This window comes from Episyrphus balteatus, chromosome 2, assembly GCF_945859705.1.
Source record: "Episyrphus balteatus chromosome 2, idEpiBalt1.1, whole genome shotgun sequence".
Classification (NCBI taxonomy): Eukaryota; Metazoa; Arthropoda; class Insecta; order Diptera; family Syrphidae; genus Episyrphus; species Episyrphus balteatus.
In genome coordinates this window covers 86,179,993-86,201,048 of record NC_079135.1, presented here as the reverse complement: position 1 = coordinate 86,201,048, position 21,056 = coordinate 86,179,993, and the positions used below count along the sequence as shown (strand labels likewise).

The 21,056-nt window shown below is 30.4% G+C and overlaps 1 protein-coding gene across 8 annotated transcripts in view; it reads right to left on the bottom strand.

Moving 5' to 3' along the window:
• Positions 1–1,702: 1,702 nt before the first annotated feature.
• The window catches only part of LOC129909033 (ras guanine nucleotide exchange factor P), a 44,454-nt gene continuing 25,100 nt past the window's right edge, over positions 1,703–21,056 (bottom strand). For 4 of the 8 annotated variants that reach the window (XM_055985978.1, XM_055985972.1, XM_055985976.1 and 1 more), the window contains 10 exons: positions 19,256–19,429; positions 19,063–19,196; positions 18,591–18,953; positions 17,908–18,451; positions 13,737–14,132; positions 12,818–13,681; positions 12,369–12,499; positions 4,951–5,718; positions 4,745–4,885; positions 1,703–4,679 (listed from right to left, as the gene is read on the bottom strand). In XM_055985978.1, the coding sequence (XP_055841953.1) occupies positions 4,608–4,679; positions 4,745–4,885; positions 4,951–5,718; positions 12,369–12,499; positions 12,818–13,681; positions 13,737–14,132; positions 17,908–18,451; positions 18,591–18,953; positions 19,063–19,196; positions 19,256–19,429 (3,587 nt within the window). In that variant the 3' untranslated portion in view covers positions 1,703–4,607. Of the gene's footprint in view, positions 4,680–4,744; positions 4,886–4,950; positions 5,719–12,368; positions 12,500–12,629; positions 12,743–12,817; positions 13,682–13,736; positions 14,133–17,907; positions 18,452–18,590; positions 18,954–19,062; positions 19,197–19,255; positions 19,430–21,056 lie in introns of those variants that run through there. The other 4 variants (XM_055985973.1, XM_055985974.1, XM_055985975.1 and 1 more) reach the window with 4 other exon arrangements.

The following is a 21,056-nucleotide window of genomic DNA, read 5'->3' as shown; positions in this document are numbered from 1 at the left end:
AAGAGAGAAAATGAGAACCTACATCTCTATCGGGCCCTGACATCTGGCCATTAGATTTAATAGCTAAATTGTGTTAATTTTTTACAGTAATTATTATGTTTTTTACTTTTTTTTTTGATAGCATATCAGCCTTAAACGTTAGGGGATATTAAACACCATGCTCTGTAAGTTCATTGAAAACAAAATGTGGGGACAATAATTTTTATTCTGGGTATATTTGATGATGGTGAAGAAATTTCTTAACATAAAAAAAAATAAAACTTTGTTAACAACTAAGAACGAAAGAATATCAATAACGCAAATTCAAAAAAGAACCTAAATACAAGACATGGCGACAAGGCGACATGGCGACAAAGCGACATAGCGACAAGGTGACACTGCTACATAGCGACATGCTGACATGGCGTAAAGACAACGTGGTGACATAGCGACAAGGCGACATGACGACATGGCAACAAGACGACATTGCGACAAGGTGACTTGGTGACATAGTGACACGGCGTTATGGCGACATAGGGGCATGGTGACACAGCGACTATTTGACGTACCGACATGGCAAAATGGCGACATAGCGACACTTCACTTCATAATTATTTATGTGGCCCTGGCATAAGAGGTCTCACAACCTCAGAAATCAGAACCAATTTTTTGTTAATAACGTATTATTACACTAGCTTATGAATTTTATATTCTTTTAATTATAAACAAATGTCAAATTGCGTATTTAATTCCTTTATTTTGTTTTTAAGCATTGTCGTTCAGATATAATTAGATTTTTTGTTCTTACTTCTTCATCATATTTTCATTTTTGGTACAGATTTTTATTTTATTTTATTTCATTTTTTTTTTTATTTTATTTTATTTATTTTTTTTTTTTTATTTTAGTTTTGAATAGTTAAATGAAGCTAACAATGTTGATGTAGAAAGGATTTATTGTTTTTGTTATATTTTTTTTTTTTAATTTTTATTTTATCGGCATCTTAAAGGTACAACAATCTTTAGTTAAATATGTATATGTTTCCTAGAAACTTATAACAAAAAGCAAACACATGAATATGAAAAATAAAAAAAGTAAATAGAAATTGTGTATTAGGGTCTGTATGTTTATTTTATAAATTGTTTTGTTTTTTTTTTTTTGTTTTTTGGTTATAGTTTTACATATAAAATTTAATTAAATTATAATTTTAACTTAAAAATCTAGTAACATACATTTATGGTATGAATTGCAATATTAGAGATTATAAAATCAAAAAAAAAAACAAAATTTAATAAATTTTTCAAAATAAATCTCAACTTAAATAAAAAAAAAAGATTTTCTGTTTGTTTCATTTTTGGAATTTCAAAAAAAAAAAATATGGACTTTTATCAAATTTATCCGAGGATTTGACATCTTCTTACACGAATAATGGAACAACTGAATAGTTGTCATAATATTCTAACATTAGGGTGTTCAGTAAGTACAAAAAAAATTATAAAATCATCCCGCAAACAAAAACCAAAAATTCATTCAATATAGATAAACCAAAAAAAATATGCATTCGCTAAATTACACAATTAAAACATGGACTTATTAATCATAAGACACACTAGAAGAAGGCAAATACCAGTATATTTTATTAGTTCTTTTCTGCATTAAGTTTATCTATATGTTCTTTCTAAGCAGTTCATAGCAAAACTGCTTAACAAACAAAAAAAGAAAATATTTTGTTTTTTTTCCTCATAACAACATTAATAAATAACCTCAATGGACAATTCACTTAGTTTTGCTAACTTTTTTTTTTGCTATATGTATATAATTTGCTTATTTATTGTTAATCGGTTTTTTTTTTTTTTGTTTTGTCTAATTGGTTTTTTTATTTTGTTTTTAAGTTTTTTTGCAAGTGAATGAATTTAATCTACTTTGCATTATAGTGGAATTGATTTGCAATCGCAATTAAATATTTTACAATATATATTGAGTAAATTTGCATTTGATAAATAAATTATTATATAAAGTTGCAATCTTCTTAAACTTAAAAAATTTTTTGACTTGAAGCAAAATTTTTAAATGAGTTTGGTTAAAATGTCGATTTTTTTTTTACAAGCGTTATAAGCAAAATTGTCCCAACTTTATAGTTAATTTTATTTATCAATTGCAAATAGACTATTTTATAATATTTCAGGAGCGGTGCTGCAGTATTGAAAACTAAAAGTGTGATTTATAATTAGTATTATTATTTGTTTGCATTGTTTGTTTTTTTTTTTTAATCAAAAATCATTATCTGCCCACTAATGTTTTTTATTTTTGTTTAATATTTTAATTTTTTTTATAAGTTTAAATATATTTATATATATGTAGGTATGTGTTTTCTTAAAATATGATGTGGCTATTAAATACAATTTTATATATATTTAATAACGTTTTTTAATTTTATGTTTATTTTTATTTTTATTATTTTTTGTAAATTTTTATGTTTTTTATTTTTAGCAAGCTTTCCATATCAAAACTATATAATGTATATCATAAGGAATCTTTATATATACTATAATGTGTACATATATATTTTTTATACATCATGTATTTTTTGTTTTATTTATATATTGTTTTTTATTTTTTTTATTTTGTTTCGCATATATGTTTTTTTTTTTTTTTGTTATATGTATAAACGCATTGATATAACACACTAATAGGTATAATATTTTCTTGGACGATTTTTTGAAATTTGTTTGATGCAGTTTAAAATTAATTTATTTTTCATATCTATTTTTTTTTGTTTTTTTTTTCTAGGGATGAATAAATACATTATGAGTAAAGGGTTGTTAGTTTTTTTTTTATTTTGTTTTTTGGTTTGTAAATAAAAATTTTGTTAATTTGTTTTTAATACTTTTAATAAATATAGATATATTTATTTACGTGTATGGTGAGTTTTATGATGTGTTTTAGATTTTATTTTGTTTTGTTTTATTTATTATTCAAATCTGTTTCTGTCATTGCTTTATTTTATATACAGCATATTTTTATTAAATTTATTTTGACTTTTTATATACCAAAAATTAAAATAAATTTAAATATCATTCTTATAGATAAAATTTAAAAAAATGAAAGCGGTTGTTTATTTCTTTTTGTTTTTTATTTTATGATATTTGGGGAATATTTTAAGTAAGCATTAATTTTTTTTAAGTAATCATGTGTAAGCACTTTTGTATTCAGAATTATTGATGAATATTTTTAATCTGGGAACCATAGAAATTAGTTTAGAAAAAATTAGTGGTGCAAATAACTAAGCAATTTTTAGATTTGGAGCACCTGAAAACATGTATAGAAAGTATTGGAATGGATAGAGCACTTAAAAAAAAAACACACACATCTCATTGAAACTTGAAACTAAAAAACACTTTTCGACCAAATACTTTAAAAAATATTAATATTGTTATATAATCCAGAAAGAATAGACGAAAAATTGTCAAGAAAAGGGAAAAAATTTTTAACAGGCTGATTTTTGGTATACAGCTTGGTGTAATCTGTGAAAAGTCTTCTATCCACTAGTCCCATTATAAGGGGTCAAAGGTCACAACATTTTTTGTTTTTAAAACGTTAGGTCTAAGACAAAAATTATGTTCTACAAAATTGTAGCTGATGCTTTTTTACAAAAAATTTTCATACAAAGTTTACCTGTATCACTCAACGTTTAGAAATTGTATCACTTCAAACTCGCATAATGCTTTTCTAGATATTTTAATATTTGTTATTTTAATCAAACTACATGGGATAGTTTGAAATGTTGTAATGACTAAACGGTAAGTGATACAAAAAAACTTTGTATGAGAATTTTTTTGCAAAATAACCTCAGCTACAATTTTGTAGAACATAATTTTTAAAATAAAAAACCGTTTTAAAAACAAAAAATGTTGTGACCTTTGACCTTTGAATTTTTGGAAAATCGAAAATAAAAATTAAAAGTCGTTCTAACTCCTCATACAGAATAAGCAACATTGATCAAATTTTGTTTCATTCATTGCAAAAACTTATTAAAAAGTCTGTAGTAAACAAATACCAAGTACATTGGTTCCCAAAAAATAAATAATTTTCAATATGTTCTTGAGCTTTGGACAAGAAAATGGAAAAAATGTTTCCATGTGTTTTGTGTAAATGTGTCTGTGTGTGTGTGTGTGTGTGTAAATGAGTATAGGATAATTCATATTTTAATTTAATTTTTTTCTGATATAAGCGGACGGAAAAAGTTATGAGTTGTTGATTTTGCACATGAATTATGTTGGGGCACTGCTTTGTTTTTGCTAAAATTTATATGTTTTTTATATAATATATATTTTATTATAATTTATTGACTAGATGTTATATAAATAAAAATTAAATTAATTAATTATATTAAATGCTGATAAATAAAAACTAATTTTAAGTTTATAATTAGAACTATTTCAAATAAATCTATGTTCTATGTACGTTCTGTATATCAAAATAAATTTGTTATAATTTTTGGTTTGTCTGCTATTCAAAGCTAATTTTACTTTACTTTTTCATTTTAAATACTAGTTTTTCCATCATTTTTGAAAAGGAAATATGTTTAAACTTAGGTTTTAGCAAATAAAAACACAAAATATAAAGACACTTAAATATAAATAGGATTTTCTTGCCCGGTTAGAAGTCGAAACATGGATGTTGGCATCGTTTTCATAAGAATCTAGAAAAAATACATAACATTAAAAAAATATTGCATACTTTTAGGTTGTATTTCAAAAGTAAAACCTCTCCAACAGAAGTAGCCAGTAAATTTACTATCTTCTCGTGTGGTACTGCTACAACACTTTGGTTGTTAATTTCAATTATACGGTGTCCAACTCTGACACCTCCTCTTTCAGCGATTCCTCCTCGTAGAAGACTGCAAATCTAAAAAAAAATGAGGGTCATTTTTAGCATATTTCTAACACCTTTGGAAACTTAAAAGTACTTACCACGCCATTTTGAACACTAAAACCCAATTGATATTTGGTATTTGGCCTTTTAATTTTGACCTCTACCACCGGAGCACACGGCACTACAGTAAATTTAACAACAGTTTGATTCTTCGTATTCTTAATGTAAGTCTGACAAGTTGACAAAGGCAAACCAACTAAACTTAAACCATTTATAGCTATCAATTGATCACCAATATTCAATTGTCCACATCTTGCCGCAGCGCCAGAAGACATCAAATTAGCAATCACAACTGTGGGCAACATTGACCCCCAACCACTTTCAACTATGACTACCCCCAAAATTTCACCCTTAGCTTTGGGTACAACGACTTCTTTTTGCAATTCCTTCTTTGCAAATATCTCCAGCTCATCGCCAAATATTTCTTGACTATTTAGCACTTCCTGATAGTCCATTTCTTTGACAAAACTATGATCTTCAATTCCGTTTGCTTTTAAAAATTCCATATAGGCCACTTGGAATGCCTGACCAATTGATTGGGCAATAAATTGAGCTTCGTCACTTTCGAATACATGACATATCATTTTTGGAGTGCGATTTAATTTGGGTCCATCGTCAATGTCTTGTGAAACAAAACGCCGCCTGGCCATGAGGACGACCAAATCACCGATGTCAGCAATATATGAGATCGTTCGCAGAGCATGGTCCATCATAATTTCCTTAAGGTCAGTATTAAGGACCATGATCTTTTCGGTTGAAATGAAGAGGTCGACTTCAGTGCTAGGCTGGACATCACCATCGGGAGCCTAAAATAAATTAAGAACAACATATTTAATCAATCAATGCAAAATTTGGTAGTTTTTAGAATTAGATTTTTGTTATAGCAAAAATTTAAAAATGAAATGATAATGACAAGTGATTTGTGACTTGATGATATTATGTTCAAAGGCGATTGCACAAAATTACTTTTAATGACTTACCAATGTCTACAGGAGCATATTTATGGTAATGTTATGATGTTTTTATCCAAATCCAAGTTTGAGCATATGGAAATAAAATGAAGGAAAGACAATTTATAAATGAGATTTTGTATGGTTTAAGTTAGCAATTTAGAGATTGAAGGAGTAGCTATGCCAATAGGATGGCAGAAGAAATAAGCCAAAAATAACACAAACAAATTTAATGAAGGACTAAAAACTGGTTAATTCAGATGAATTGATAGAACAATTGAATACACAACTGGGTCTATTTTATACTTGTGAAGAATTAGATTCGAAATTTATACCATAAGCTAAGAAATGGCATCCCAAGGATACAAACCCCGAACTGAATACAAACAAGGGACCAAGGGAGTCGCAAACGGTCTTGAGGATTTGAAAATCACATCTGCTCGATCTTTAAGAAAAGATACCCTCTAAACTGCGCCAGATATAAAGGAATCAGTCTACTAAACATCACCTATAATATAAGATACTTTCTCCAGTTTTGTGTGAACGTCTGAAGCTTCTTCTCAACAATCTAATAGGTGCATATTAGTGTAGCTTTAGGCCAGGAAGGAAAAAAAAACAGAATCAAACAATCGATATCCACACTCAGAGAAAAACAATATAGTTATTTTGTAACTATTTGTATAGTCACTTTGTAGAATTCAATACAATTTTGCACATAACTATTTTTGAACAGAAAATAGTTATAAATAGTTAAAAATGACTATTATAATAGTCACATGCCAAAGCAAAATAGTTAAAAGTAACTATTTTATATAGTTACCTACCAGTGGCGTATCCATAAAAAAATTTGGGGGGGGGCTGAAAAATTTTTAAAAAATTTTTTTAAAGGTAAATGTACTACAAATTTGCCTCTTTTTGTATTCATCTTTGATCGAGAGAAAAGCGCTGTGCTGCGGTACTGAAAGTCGAATAGTAGCATTTTATTGCTCCCGACAACTTCGTACTACTGTCTCCTGTCACATTCAAAGTAGCTATTTTTCCAAATTCTTGTATCCCAAACATTTTACACAAACAGCAAGGTGTTTAGTAATCTTAAAAAAAAAAACACTTTTTCGTTCGAACTTTTTCATGTGCTGAATTCAAAACTGTTTACAGATTTATTCCTATCGCGTCTAGTTTTTGAGCTATACTCATCACTTTTTTCGGTATAAATGCCCATATTTCCGCAATTCGACCGAAAGTTAACTGGCATCACTTTTCAATTTCACGTGAAATTGATCTTCGATCGATTTCGAAAACTTCGAAAATGCTTCTAACTGTCAAAACTGAAGGATCATCCATTTTTATTTTGTTTCTAAAGTTAAATTACTGCTACTTTGAACATGGATGCAATTTAATTGGCAACTTTGAAAAAAATACCAAGTTCACGAGCAGAAACAAAGCGAATTGAATTCGATCAGAAAATCGAAATGAGCGAAAAAATTTACAACACCTAATTTCACTATCGGCAACGCAAGTGAATGCTCAAAAAGTGAAATGCAGAACGTAAAAGTCTCAAAAACTAATTTTCAATAAAATTCTTTTGATGTTTAATCCGAAACTGGAATTTGCTTAAATAAACCATTAGTTATGTTGACCACTAAGATATTGAGATATAAAAAATTTGTGTGTCCAATATCTTTGAGAAAAATATTATTTTTGAAAAAAAGTAATATACTCAAGACAATGGACACGTTCAGGAAATATTAGGGACTTAATATTTAGGCAACGTCATTTTTTGAACGGAAATTTGAGTAAATTGACTAAATTAGTATGGATACACCATTATTGCCAAATTTCGAAATTTACTTGAGAATTTTACAGATCACGTGGAGCAGACACCAAATTTCACTTTACTTTAATAAATAAATATTATAATATTATTTATAATAATTCATAATCATAACCGATAATGCACTTTTTTCTCGTTTTTTTTTCACACAAATGGATTTAATTCTGTTGTAATTAAAAACAATCATCTGTCATGTTGACAAAAAAAACTTTCCTAAATATTTAGGGAAAATTTTCAAATTTTCTTGCCTAACTTTCCAGTCAGCTTTCCAATCAAATTACCTAAATTGGAAGGATTTTTTTTTAAAGTTGACCAATCAGAGTCCGAGAAATTACCTAAATATTTAGTCCCTAACGTTTCTGAACCTGCCCAATAAAATACGACGTGATTGCATAAGAAGCTTTGCAAAGTTTAACGGTGATGTAATTCCACGTCAAAACTACAAACAAATTATTTGAAGAATTCTGAATTGGACAAAAATCCTGAAAATCCAAAACCTCAACGTCAACTAAGGCACTTACTCAAACAAACGCAAACAACCATTTTAGAGTTTGGAGGGGGCTCGATCATTTGATCTGCCTCTAAATCTCTACGATTTACGAAGAAGTTTCAGTTAATCATGTAGATTATGATGAAATCAGCTAAATAGTAACTTGATTTTGGAGGCTTGGGGGGGGGCTTGAGCCCCCTGAGCCTCCCCTCAATACGCCATTGTTACCTACAGATAACTGTTTTTTAGAAGCATAGATATTGTGACAGTGCAAGTACAAGTTTGAAATCGTGTGGTACAAAATATTGAAATATTTTTTAAAGAGTTAAACCCGCTGTTCGTGTAATTCTTTTTAAACAAAAGTCTCTATTTTCGAGGAAAACCAGTGTCAAGCCATTAACATTTTTATCAGGGTGTTGCTATACCTAAATAAATGTAAGAAATTATTTTTGTAATAAATTACTTTTTTTAATTGTTCAAAATTATTAACTAATTTTTCAGTAAAAAAAAAAAAAAAAAAAACAAAAATCAATGATCAATCATGAACAGGGAGAGCAAGCTGCTCAGTATCTACAGAGAGAAGTTGTAAAGAGCACGCTGTTCCGTCAAGTGGGTAAAATTAATCTAACAGTCAATGAAGGGCAAAGCAAATTATATGCTTTCGTCAAAGCCGGACAAAAAACATCGACGATTGACGTAATACAAAAAAGGTCACCATATCTTCGAGGCAGGGAAGGACTAAGCCTACCTAGGCTCCGCTTTAAGCGCATAAGAGGAAGACCTCGGGTAAGTTGGCGGGCGCACACAAGTGAAGGGGGATCTCAATGAACTTTGCATGCGAAGCTGAAAACAGCTATATAAGATTACAGCTGGGTTGGAGAAGCTTATTGGTTGAGGCCCAGATGCACATTTGATTGCAGTGCCACCTTTAAGTAAGTAAGAAAGATTCTGAACAGAGTATTAAAGATTTTGATTAAATATTAAAAAAAAAAACTATAAGTAACGCAAAAAGTGTATATTTTATCGTTATTTATAACAAAATCAATTTTCAATTAATTATAGGTAAGTTTAGTTATGTTTTAATATAACACATTTTCCCACTATAATTGAAAAATTCAGAAATAACAACAAAAAATCCAAATTGATAAAAATTAATAACTTTAAATTGTTATCAAAAGAAATAACAACTACTGTTGATTGATTTTTCAAATAACTTACTACACAACAATACTATACAATTTATGTTTATCTTTATAGTATATCTACCTAAATCACAAACGAAACTAGAGATAACACCAATAAGGAGTTGTAAAATTAAAATCTAAAAACGTAACCGATACAAGTATTTAAAAGTTAATATTTTATTGTAATTTAGAACTATTTTTGTGTGACCCGTTTGACATGGCTTAACATTTAACACTAATTCATTAATTGAAAATGCCTTTTCATGCACTTACTCATATTCTAAAAAAAAAAAAATAGGTACTACGTTTATTTTATCGTCATATTCGTCGTATGAAGATAAATGTGTCATATCACGAACATACCATCTGCCAGCGTATAGAAGTATACCGACTTGCATTCATTTATAAAATGAGATAGGATAAATATTTGGTTAATTGATTTTTGTTTCACTGACCAAATGTTTCTTAAATATTTATAAGATTGTACAAGAGTTTCTTACTATTTCAACATGACTCATTAATGAAAGCAATCGAAATTTAACCAAAATTCTTCATTAAGAAAGTAACCTATAAATACTCATTCTTTAAAAACTACCACCCACAAAGTGTAATGTGTAACTGTTGGTATACATACTCGTAATATTCATACACTAGACGACATGGTTGCATGAAATGTCAAAAACTTGCACAATCAGATTTCCCGCACATCCTTCTTATGAGGGTGTTTTTTTTTTTTCGAAACACATATTTTTATAGCCTTGTTCCTTTGGAAGGTGGTAAAGTACTACTAGTAGTTTACTAGCGATTTTCAATGGAACGCACTTTCAACGAATTTAATACAAATCGTATCTACTCGGGAAGAAGAGTATGAGTAGATAATAGTACTAGATTAACCAAAACATCTACTATTAGTAGACTACCATATCCAATGGAACGGGGCTAATGTAAATTTTCCGAACGTATAGTCTATAGGTCCTTAAAAGCGAAATTTCAGAATTTTGTTTCCATTTTTTTTTAAATTCATGAAAAACTCACTTTAATTTTCCTGAACAAAGTACCTATTCAAAATTGATTTTATGTAACCAAAAACATGTTGCAAACAGTCTTACAAATGAAAGATTTTAGCATAACCTCTCATTATTATTGATTGAATGATACGTACTCAAAAAATTCATACATAGGTATTTGATAATTTTTTAAAGTTAATGTAAAAGGATCTTTCCATTGTAACGTAGATGAAATTTTTGCATGTTTTTTTGGTGTTTTAAATAGATTTTAAATGCCCTAACCAGTTTTTAGATCGATTTGAAAATAATTTAAGATCATCCCTTCTATGTGTTGCGTAACGTAAACGACATTAAATCAACCAAGTTTAAGCGTTTATTTTTACTTAAAACTTGATGAAAAGTTTGGCTGGGAGAGTATAAATTTAAGAATTAAGTTCGCAAACACTTGTTAACTCTTGACAAAGAGTTATCTGCCTCTAAAGAAGTTTTTCATTGCAATAAATGCCATCTATTACTCTTTTTCCTTATTATAAAAAGTTACCATTTTTCATGGAATGCCCCAAAAGCATTTACCTACTACTTTTTATTCATATCAAGGTGTAATATAATTGAACCAAATTCGCCTTTTGAAGGCTTTAGTGTGGATTAGTGATTTTTGTAAATTAGAGGCTTCAACTCATTCAACTTTAAGGAGGTTGAATTCAAGCAATTGGTTTGGATTTTAGTTTTCTAACATGCAAATGAATTTTTAAATATACCTAAATTAAACGAGTAAATCATATCGCCATAACAATGAAAGTATAGAGGACAAACCTCTTTTTTATTGTTGTGTCCTATCCAACATTTTCACTAGAATAGGACATCGCATTGTGTTCTTATTAATAAATTAATTTTCCTTCTAATATATCCTTTGCATATAAAACTTTACAAAACTGGTTAAAAACTGGTTAAAAATATTAAAAAGACAAATAAGTTGACTTAGGAAAGCAATGTGTTTTTCTTTTTTTTAGCAAAATAAAGATTATTTCATTTCAGTCAATTAAATTTTTTTTTATACAGTACGTACAAAACACATTGCTGTTTCAAACTCAAATGATTTTTAAATAATATCAAAACTTCTAAAGGACAGAAATAATTCGGGCTTGTTAGTTTTGCCTATAGAAGGTGAAAATCTTCCAAAACTCTGATCAACTTAATACATTTTTGTTTGAGTCCTTTTTTCAGGACTCGAATTCGAAGAACCTTATTTGAATATTAAAAAAAAAAAAAAACAATTGTTTACCTACTGTTTTCGATGTGTTTTGAAGAAAGATACTACGTAGAAGCTTAAAAGTTATTTTTGTACTTAATTTTGTACTCTTTTTGCTTTTATGTTCCTCCACTAGACAAAAGAGTTAAAACTTTTTTTCTCCAGAGAAATTACTACCGAGAACTCCACTATTTTAATCAGATTTACATCTTTTTGCACAGGGGCTTGCACGCACACTTAAAAAACTGGTTGGTTGAGATTTGTTTTAGTGTTTGTTAATGTCATTGTTTGTTATTGTTTGTCAGAGAATGTTACCTTTTTCGATCCCAAAACCCACAAAAATCGATCTTTGATCGTTTGTAATAAGCTAACCTAGACTGTTTGAATAAACCTCACTACTACATCATCTTTGTAAGAATTTATGCGTTCAAGGAATATCATTTTCACTTAACAATGAGAAGGTAACTCTTCGGTACATTTTTTGAATAAATTCCTTAGCAATACATAAGTTGGGTTACGAATGAAAAGCAGAACAGAATAATTTGTTAATGAAAGAAAAATCCGAACTAAATCTGACAAAATAGATGATTTTTAAAAATCTTTCCAGTTAAATTCGACTAAATTGTCTAACAGCAAATTATTTGACAAGCAAATTACTTGAATGAATTTACTTAAATCTTCAAAAATCATGCCATAAGCGGAGATCCAATGAAAAGCATAAATTAACCATCTTTTTAAAGCTCACCTTAATCCTTGATACTGCTTCTTCTGCCTGCATCATTCTTGTTGACTTGGTCGGTTGACCTTCACACACCAATTGTGTTGATCCCAAATATCTCGCCCGGAATAATACTCCTTCAATTAACACTGCTCCGCCTTTTCAAAACCGCACAAATTAAGAATAGATCCACAACAATGAAAACAAAAACAGAAGAAAAAAAAAACATTAAACCTTAGCCAATTTGGTTCGAATTAAACGAACACTCTAGAAAAACAAATGTCTTACAAATTAAATCAATGTGAAGGCAGCAATTTTTGTTTGAAAATTGAACGCATGCAAAAATAGAAACGTTAGCAATAGAAAAACCAAAATCAAACGTCTACACATATCTACCGCAACTGCAATCTCGTCGTCGACAGACGGACAGATATATGAAAACATCAATCGTAAAAGAAGGAAACCTAACAATTTACCTTCCTGATTCTTACTCTTTTTTACTTTTTTCTCTCCCGTAACCGAGTTTTGTGTGTCCTTTTTCTGGCTGCCATTGCCAGATCCATCCGAGCCTGAATCAGCACTGGGACTTCCTATGGTCACAACTGCACACTCTTCACGAGCTTCGGGAGTCTTCTCTGGAGACTTGTCACTATGGTCCAACGATGACATCGAACCTCCTCCAGCATTGTGGAGTAAACTGGTTGTGGAAGTTTTTGGCGGAATGGGCGGTGGGATTTCGGGTGTGCTCGTTAGTAACGAGTTGAAGCCTTGCCTCAGTGAGAGAGAACCATTGGAATTTTTCGAGTTTTGTTGCTGAACTTTGGGTGAGAATTTTGATAAGGACGTAGCCAAAAGAGATATGGGTTTTCGGTCCCATGAAGAGCTCTTTGTGTCATCATAGAAGCCTTGATCGTCAAGACGCTGATGTCCGAGTAACCTATCAGTCTCCAAATCTGTGTCAACATCATCTTCATCTCCGCTAAGGTTCTTGCCTTGCTGCCTGTCAGACGTATCAAGCAGACTTTTGCCTACACTTGTTTCTAAATATCGGGGCACCCAAACTGGAGAGCTGCTTGATGGGGAGGCATTGCTAAGCCGTTCGGGAATAGAAGGCGGTTGGTTGCAAGCAAATGGTTTTTCCAAGGACTTCAACGACTTTGTACGGTTCAACAAGTTTGAGGAAGCCCCTCCTCCCGTTAGGGTTGTTGGTATCTGTTCTTTAAAGTCGATTTGATTTTTCTGGAACATGTCGGAGCTTACAACGGTAGGCTTACGGTGCGGAGCTGGTGCTGGTGGAGGTGGTGTAACATGAACCATATCAGCACCTCGGTGAAAAACGCCTAAAAATATACTTTAAATTAGACAAACATTTCCATATAAATTAAAAATCTTTACTTATAGAATAAAGAGAATCCAAATCCGGATCAATATTTTGAAAAACTTTGCTGTTACTACTGCTAGGACTTTGTCCTAGAATTTCTTGATCACGCTTAGATCGCACAGAATCCCGTCCGGAATTGTCAAGCTGGCCATTTACAGGGCTTTCATTGATGGTAGTAAAAGCATCGACATTGGGTGAGGCACGATTTGATTTAACATGATTGCTATTGTCCTGGTTCCGTTTGGGATCCATTAACATTGAAATACCTCCCATTTGCACGGGTCTATTATTATTTTCAGTATCTGAAGTGTGACCACTTGAGAGGCCATCTTCCAGAACAGGCATGCTAGTCGTATAGCATTTGGGATAGTTGCAATATGTTGAAACACCATTGAATTCTCCTGATAGGCCTAGAAATAAATAAAATGTTAATACAATGCCAATATAAATTTTTTATAATATTGTATAATAAAAGTTACAAATTAATTGCAAAAAAGTGATTCCTTACAGTAGAAAATATAAAAAGTCAATTTTTTGGCACAGGAAGGAAGAGATAAATTTCGTATATAGGTGAAAATTTTCTTAAGCCTTAGTTACTTTTCTATGTGCTATGCATATTCAGCGTGTCCCTAATATTAAGAAAATTTAAAGTTTTATTTTTTGGTATATTTTAATATACCAAATATACTTTAGTAAGTCTCTATCATATGTTGATGGTGATAACGGGTTGATAGTCTCTAACTCCAAAGTTTCCATTCCAATTTTTTCCAATGCTAATTTTTTACTTAAAGCTCAATTTTCTTCGAAAATGCGTAATAAACAGACCATTTACTTAATGTAAGGTTATGAAAATTTACTTTTTGAAAAGAAATGCCAAAGGGATTATAGACCAGTGCCGAAGCCTTTAAAAACATTAAAAAATAAGAAAAAATCATAGTTGGATGAAACCCATTGGAAAAGGAGGTGAATATGATGAAAATTAAAGGGAAAATAAATTACGGGCGATCCGAGTTCGGGAAGTGGTAGGGTTAACAATTTTTTCACATAACCTCAAAATTTATGTGAAAAATTCAAAAAACCGAGTTTTCGGTTTTTTATTTTTATCTTTTCCAAAAAAATGTTTTTTTTCTACGAAATTTGGTGAAAACTTACCTTATTATATATTTCCCGAATACAGAGTAATTTATTTGATTTAAAATAGTAATTTTTTAACCTTTTTTTTACTTAATACCAAAAAAACACCTTAATTTTCAATCGAAAATTCACGTGTCAAAATATCAATTTTTTTAGTTAAAATCTCTACTTTCTAATAGTGTAAACAAAAATTTACATTAGTACACCAAAGTGCATGTTCTCGGAAAATGCAAAAAGCTTAGTAGATTCGAAAATTTTTTTATCATTATTTAAAATTTTGGCCTATTTATTAAAATTTACACTTAAATTACTCAAAAACCGTAACATTAATCAATGTAACATAAAATCTTAGAGTTTATGAGTAATTAAAGTGTAAATTTTAATAAATAGGCCAAAATTTTAAATAATGATAAAAAAATTTTCGAATCTACTAAGCTTTTGCATTTTCCGAGAACATGCACTTTGGTGTACTAATGTAAATTTTTGTTTACACTATTAGAAAGTAGAGATTTTAACTAAAAAAATTGATATTTTGACACGTGAATTTTCGATTGAAAATTAAGGTGTTTTTTTGGTATTAAGTAAAAAAAAGGTTAAAAAATTACTATTTTAAATCAAATAAATTACTCTGTATTCGGGAAATATATAATAAGGTAAGTTTTCACCAAATTTCGTAGAAAAAAACATTTTTTTGAAAAACATAAAAATGAAAAACCAAAAACTCGGTTTTTTGAATTTTTCACATAAATTTTGAGGTTATGTGAAAAAATTGTCAATGCATAAGTTGTAGATCTTTTTTTTACCTACAACCTTGCCATACAACTTTTTTCCATAGGACTTGTAGTTTTGCCGGAAATCGAGATATACCATTTTTTACCATTAAAAACTCAACATTACCACTTCCCGAACTCGGCTCGCCCGTAATTTATTTTTCCTTTAATTTTCATTATATTCACCTCCTTTTCCAATGGGTTTCATCCAACTATGATTTTTTTTTGGTTTCAAAAATTATCGACCCTGGGCTATTAGTAGCAAATAGAACTCAAAATTGTAAAACAGTTTTGTTATGATATGAACCTCCAAAGTGAATTTCTGTGAGTGAGAAGTATAACTTCCGTCGCATGTACATGTGTAAAGCCTGTAGAGTAAGCAACTCGACTGTAGAAGACAAATGGAGCATTTTGAGTTACTTTAAGATGTATATTAGAGTGGTCCGAAAAAACACTTTTTTTCGAATTTCAAGTAGTAATAACGCGGAAAAGTTGCGAATGGTGAAGACTAATAAGGATTTAAAAAACAATCAAAATCAGTTCCTATTCCTATCTTCCGGTCGCGCATCGGTTCTGAAGTAGGTTCACTGAGGGAAAAAATAAATTGAAGTTTAAACGTCTTTGTTTCAAAGATGAACTACTTTGATTTATGTGACTTTAAGATACGAAACCATTAAAAATTAACCTTTTTCCACGTTGATTTTAAAATGTTCATCTTCAACGCGAAATCATTTCGAATAATAGTTAAATCAATGTGTTTTTCATTGATTTTATGTTGTTTTATGGTGGCTTTTCCCTCAGTGTATTAGTGTATTAAAAAAAAATTTTTAAATGGTATCTTTACAACATCAAAAATTGTACTTTAATTTTATTTTTTGAACACCATAACTTCAGAGAACTCCTATATGAGCTAAATATTAAGAAGAAAAAATTGGCTCAAATTGATTAAGGACTTCTGGTGGCGCATGTGTTTTAAAAAATGGCAAAAATCATAATTTTTCGATATTTTTTTTTTTATAAACGAATAAATTCTCCAAAAACGAGACCTATTTTTTATTGATTGACGATTATTGAGAAAATAAAAAAAAAAAAAAACAATTTCAAATTCGGGAATCGAACCTCGGACACCTGAGTAAGAGGCAACTACTAAATCACCTAGACAAATACGACTTTTATGGATACGAAAACTTTTATTTATATAAACTATTTAGGTAATATTGAATCAAAATTGACTTAAAATAGCTTTAAAGATTCTCAAACTATAAAACGATTATCATCGATTCGATTATCGTTTTCAAAATTACGGAATGACCCCCCTGTTATAAAACTCATAAATACAAGTTTTCAAAATTATATTTGTCAGTGATCATTTCTTATACATAAAAATCGATGATCAAAATTATCCAGTGCATTTGAAAGTAGAGAAAAAAAATTTTTCGTCGAAATTAATTAATTTTGTCACTACTGTTTTTTTTAGTACATTAGTACAAGTCAGTGGTGAATTTTTTCCGTCATGAGGTGACTTTGTTCCAATTTTTGAACATGTTGTTTTGTCATGTCATGAAAACAGTGACATTGACGGTTATTTTTACTGGCTCAGGATATCGTTTGGAAAGCTTCGTGTGTAGAGTGTTCAAAATAAATAACACACTAACATTCATAGATGATCATAAATTCATAAGGAAGATATGTAAACTTGTTAGGTTAGTCTCACTTTTGATTCTAAAGAAGAATAATTTCGGTACAAGACTTGCTTACCTTTATAATTCTTGTTGTTTTTTTTTTTTTTTTTTTCTTCCAGTTTTCTAAAAATTGTTAGCAAAATGCATCACCTTAACTTAAAAACATTTGTTTTGGAATCAGACCTTGTAAAAAGTTTTCACATAATATTAAAATATTTATACTCCAAGCTCTTAACGAGCAACACGAAAACTTTGGTCCTTTTTTTCTATAAAGTAATGCTCTGATGAAGATTTCTAACAACATGACCACTAATTGATTTGTACACTATTGTCTACATTCTATAAAGCTCTTAGTTCTGTGGCGAAGAAAACTTTATTATAGGTCAAAGGTTGAACGATTTGATCCTAATAAAGTTCTCAACAGAAAAACTATTAAAATCTTCTCAAACTTCATTCTTTTTATCTGTACTTTTTTTCTCTCGCACCCTACATTTATCTCTTTGTCACTACTTTATCCTAAGTAACAACCACCAAACCATTTATAAAAATAAAAAGTTTTTTGAAGAAGAAAAACAAAAAAAAACCATAAATGCACTCACTGTCCAAATCACCACAATTCGAATCATAATCTGTTGTTTCTGGAGAACATCGATAACTTCTGGGTTGCACTGGATTATGATTAATACCATCCTGACTATCCATTTGGTCACCACTGCTGCGACTAGCTGACTCCAAAAAGAAATCTATATCCCGCCGATATTGCACCAATTTATCATTGTCCCTTGTCAACGTCCGACGATTGTCCAGGATACCACCACCACCACCACCAACTCCGTTAGTGTTGTAGAAATTGCTTTGTTGTTGCTTAACCACATGATGTTGATTTTGTTGTGGCTTAACTGGTGAACAGCTATTTGCAACAACAACTGGCACTGGTTGTGGGCTTTCCGAATCATCGTCATCATCGTCGTCATCATTTCCCTCAACATCATCGTCAACTGGACGATAATTTTCATCCATGGATGGACTTTTGTTATTCATGTGACCCGATTGCACAGAAAAAATATGATCCAACTGAGGTGGCAACGCAATATCATCGTCGTCCTCTCTATTAACATTACTGTGGAATTCATACTGAATGTCCTTTTGATGAAAAAAGAAAATTGAATTAAATAACAATATAGGAAAAAAAGAGGAAAATACTTTTCATCCCTAAAAGGTAGATGTTGTATTGTATTTTTTTTTTATCTATTTTTTTTTTAAACAAAGAGGTGAACCTTACAATACTGTCAACGTCGCTTCCATTCTCAATTGGTTTGTCATCGGTCGAAGGGCACTCAAAGAACTCCTCGAGGACTTTTCTTGTCTCGGAGAACTCGTATAGATAGTCAAAGGTTGACGACTTTGCCGCCGCCGCCGACGTTGATACTAGTGTGTCCTCTTTTGCCGTTGTTCCCGGGGAACAAAGGCCAGCTGTTGTTGAGGTGGCTGCCATCATCGCTTCAGATATCACCTCAGACACTGTCATATCGGATAAAGTTCCTATTTCGGAGACGTCATTGCTTGTGTCTTCGGTATTGTTGACGGGTGACATTTTCAAGTTCAACAATGGAGGAGGAGAATCCTGAGGTGTGGATACAATGCGCTATAAGGAAACAAGACAAATAAATTTCCATGAGGATAAAAACAAAGTTCACAAACTATGATGTCCTTTTCGAAGACGAACGAACTATGAGAAAAGCCTACAAACCTACCTGAGGAAAACCTGGGCGAATTGGATGCATTTTTTGTGGCGAAGATGTTATTGCGTTAAACTTGAAATTTTGCGATTGAACTTCTTCATCTTCTGGTATTCCTTGACCAAATCGACGAGGAGATCCTTCGTATTCTTTAAAATTAAAAAAAATATATAATATGTATGGTTTTTGTTAAATATTGATATCTTACCAATAATACCATTTCGCATCTCAATATTTATCGCATAATTTTTGTCTAAATATTTCTTATAATTCTTATAAGCTTCATTTTCACTTTTGCTCAATTCATGATTTGCGCTATCAATTGTTGATTCAACTAATGGTGCTGCCGAAGCTGGTGGGGAGCCAGTTGTGACTCGAAGATCTAAAATAAAGGATTAAAGATATTGTTAATACCTACCAAAACAAAAAAATATTTGGTAATGAAAGGAAAAATTGTATTTCAATAAATATTGAAAGAAATAAAAAAAAATTGTAACACAATTTTCCGTAGGTATGCTGTATTTGTTTAGATTTTTCTACGTAAGAGTATCTAATCTTCGAGGATTCTTACACAGAATGTCCCATATGGTCATGTTCACAACCACAGATGAAAACCATGGGATACTACTGAGATAATTCTCAGTCGAAAAACTTATGAGTCAATTTTACCGTTTTCACTTCGCTTTCGAGCGAAATATTTATGTTTTTTTGGCCAATTTCCTTTAAATAGTTCTGTCAAACTTAAACTTTTTATAAAAAAAAATATTGGATCAAGAGTATTGAATATCTCTTAATTTTGGACTACAAATGTCCATTTTTAACCAAAAGTATTTTAAAATGGAATCTCTGTTTTTTGAAGACCGCGGATTACATCTTGAGCGCTTTTTTTAAACGAACCTTGTCTTAAAACATTACCCATTGTAGGGAAGAAAGTCTGCAAACTTTTAGTTTATATTGCATTGGCATTTCGAGAAAGAGAAATATTTTTAAGCTGGTACACTGAGAGAAAAAACAACTTAAAATCAACGATTTTTTTCATGATTTTTTTAATTACACTGGTCAACAAGGTTTTTGTTACAGACACCAAGATATACTTTTCTATATAGGTTTTTTGGGTGCTGAGCTCGAATCCGTAGTCAGAACAATTCTACCACATCACGTTTTTGAGATAATCCCGTTAGAAAATCGAAAATGCCGCTTTTTACCAGTTTTCGAGATTATTTCTTAGCTTTTGGTTATTTGTTTTAAATAAATTTGTAACGGTTTCTAATAGAACTAAATCTTGTCTTTCTAAATCCGTTTAAATCTTTTAAAAATCTCTTATCTTCTTTGAGAAATCTGAAATTGAAATCAACGTGTTTGGTATATCTCATGTTTATTTAATTTTAATAGCGAATCTCGAAAAGTTCTTTGTCAATCGCTTTCAAATTTTGACACAACGTTCCATTTAGAATCTTGCAAGTTCTTATATTTGCGAAGGTGGTGAATCGCAGTGAGATACATCAAAGTGTGACCGTGTCAGATACTTATACTAAATAATTACTAGCGAGAAAAATATAATTTTTTTTCTTGTTAAAAACAAGATAAGAACTTACTGGAATGTAAATGAAACGTTGTGTCAAAATTTGAAAGCGATTGGCAAAGAACATTTCGAGATTTACTATTAAAAGCAAATAAATATGAGATATACCAAACACGTTGATTTCAATTTCAGATTTCTCAAAGAAGATAAGAGATTTTTAAAAGATTTAAACGGATTTAGAAAGACAATATTTAGTTCTATTAGAAACCGTTACAAATTTATTTAAAACAAATAACCAAAAGCTAAGAAATAATCTCGAAAACTGGTAAAAAGCGGCATTTTCGATTTTCTAACGGGATTATCTCAAAAACGTGATGTGGTAGAATTTTTTTGACTTCGGATTTGAGCTCAGCACACCAAAATCCTATAGAAAAGTATACCTTGGTTTCTGTAACAAAAAAAAAGTTTAATTTTGTTGACCAGTGTT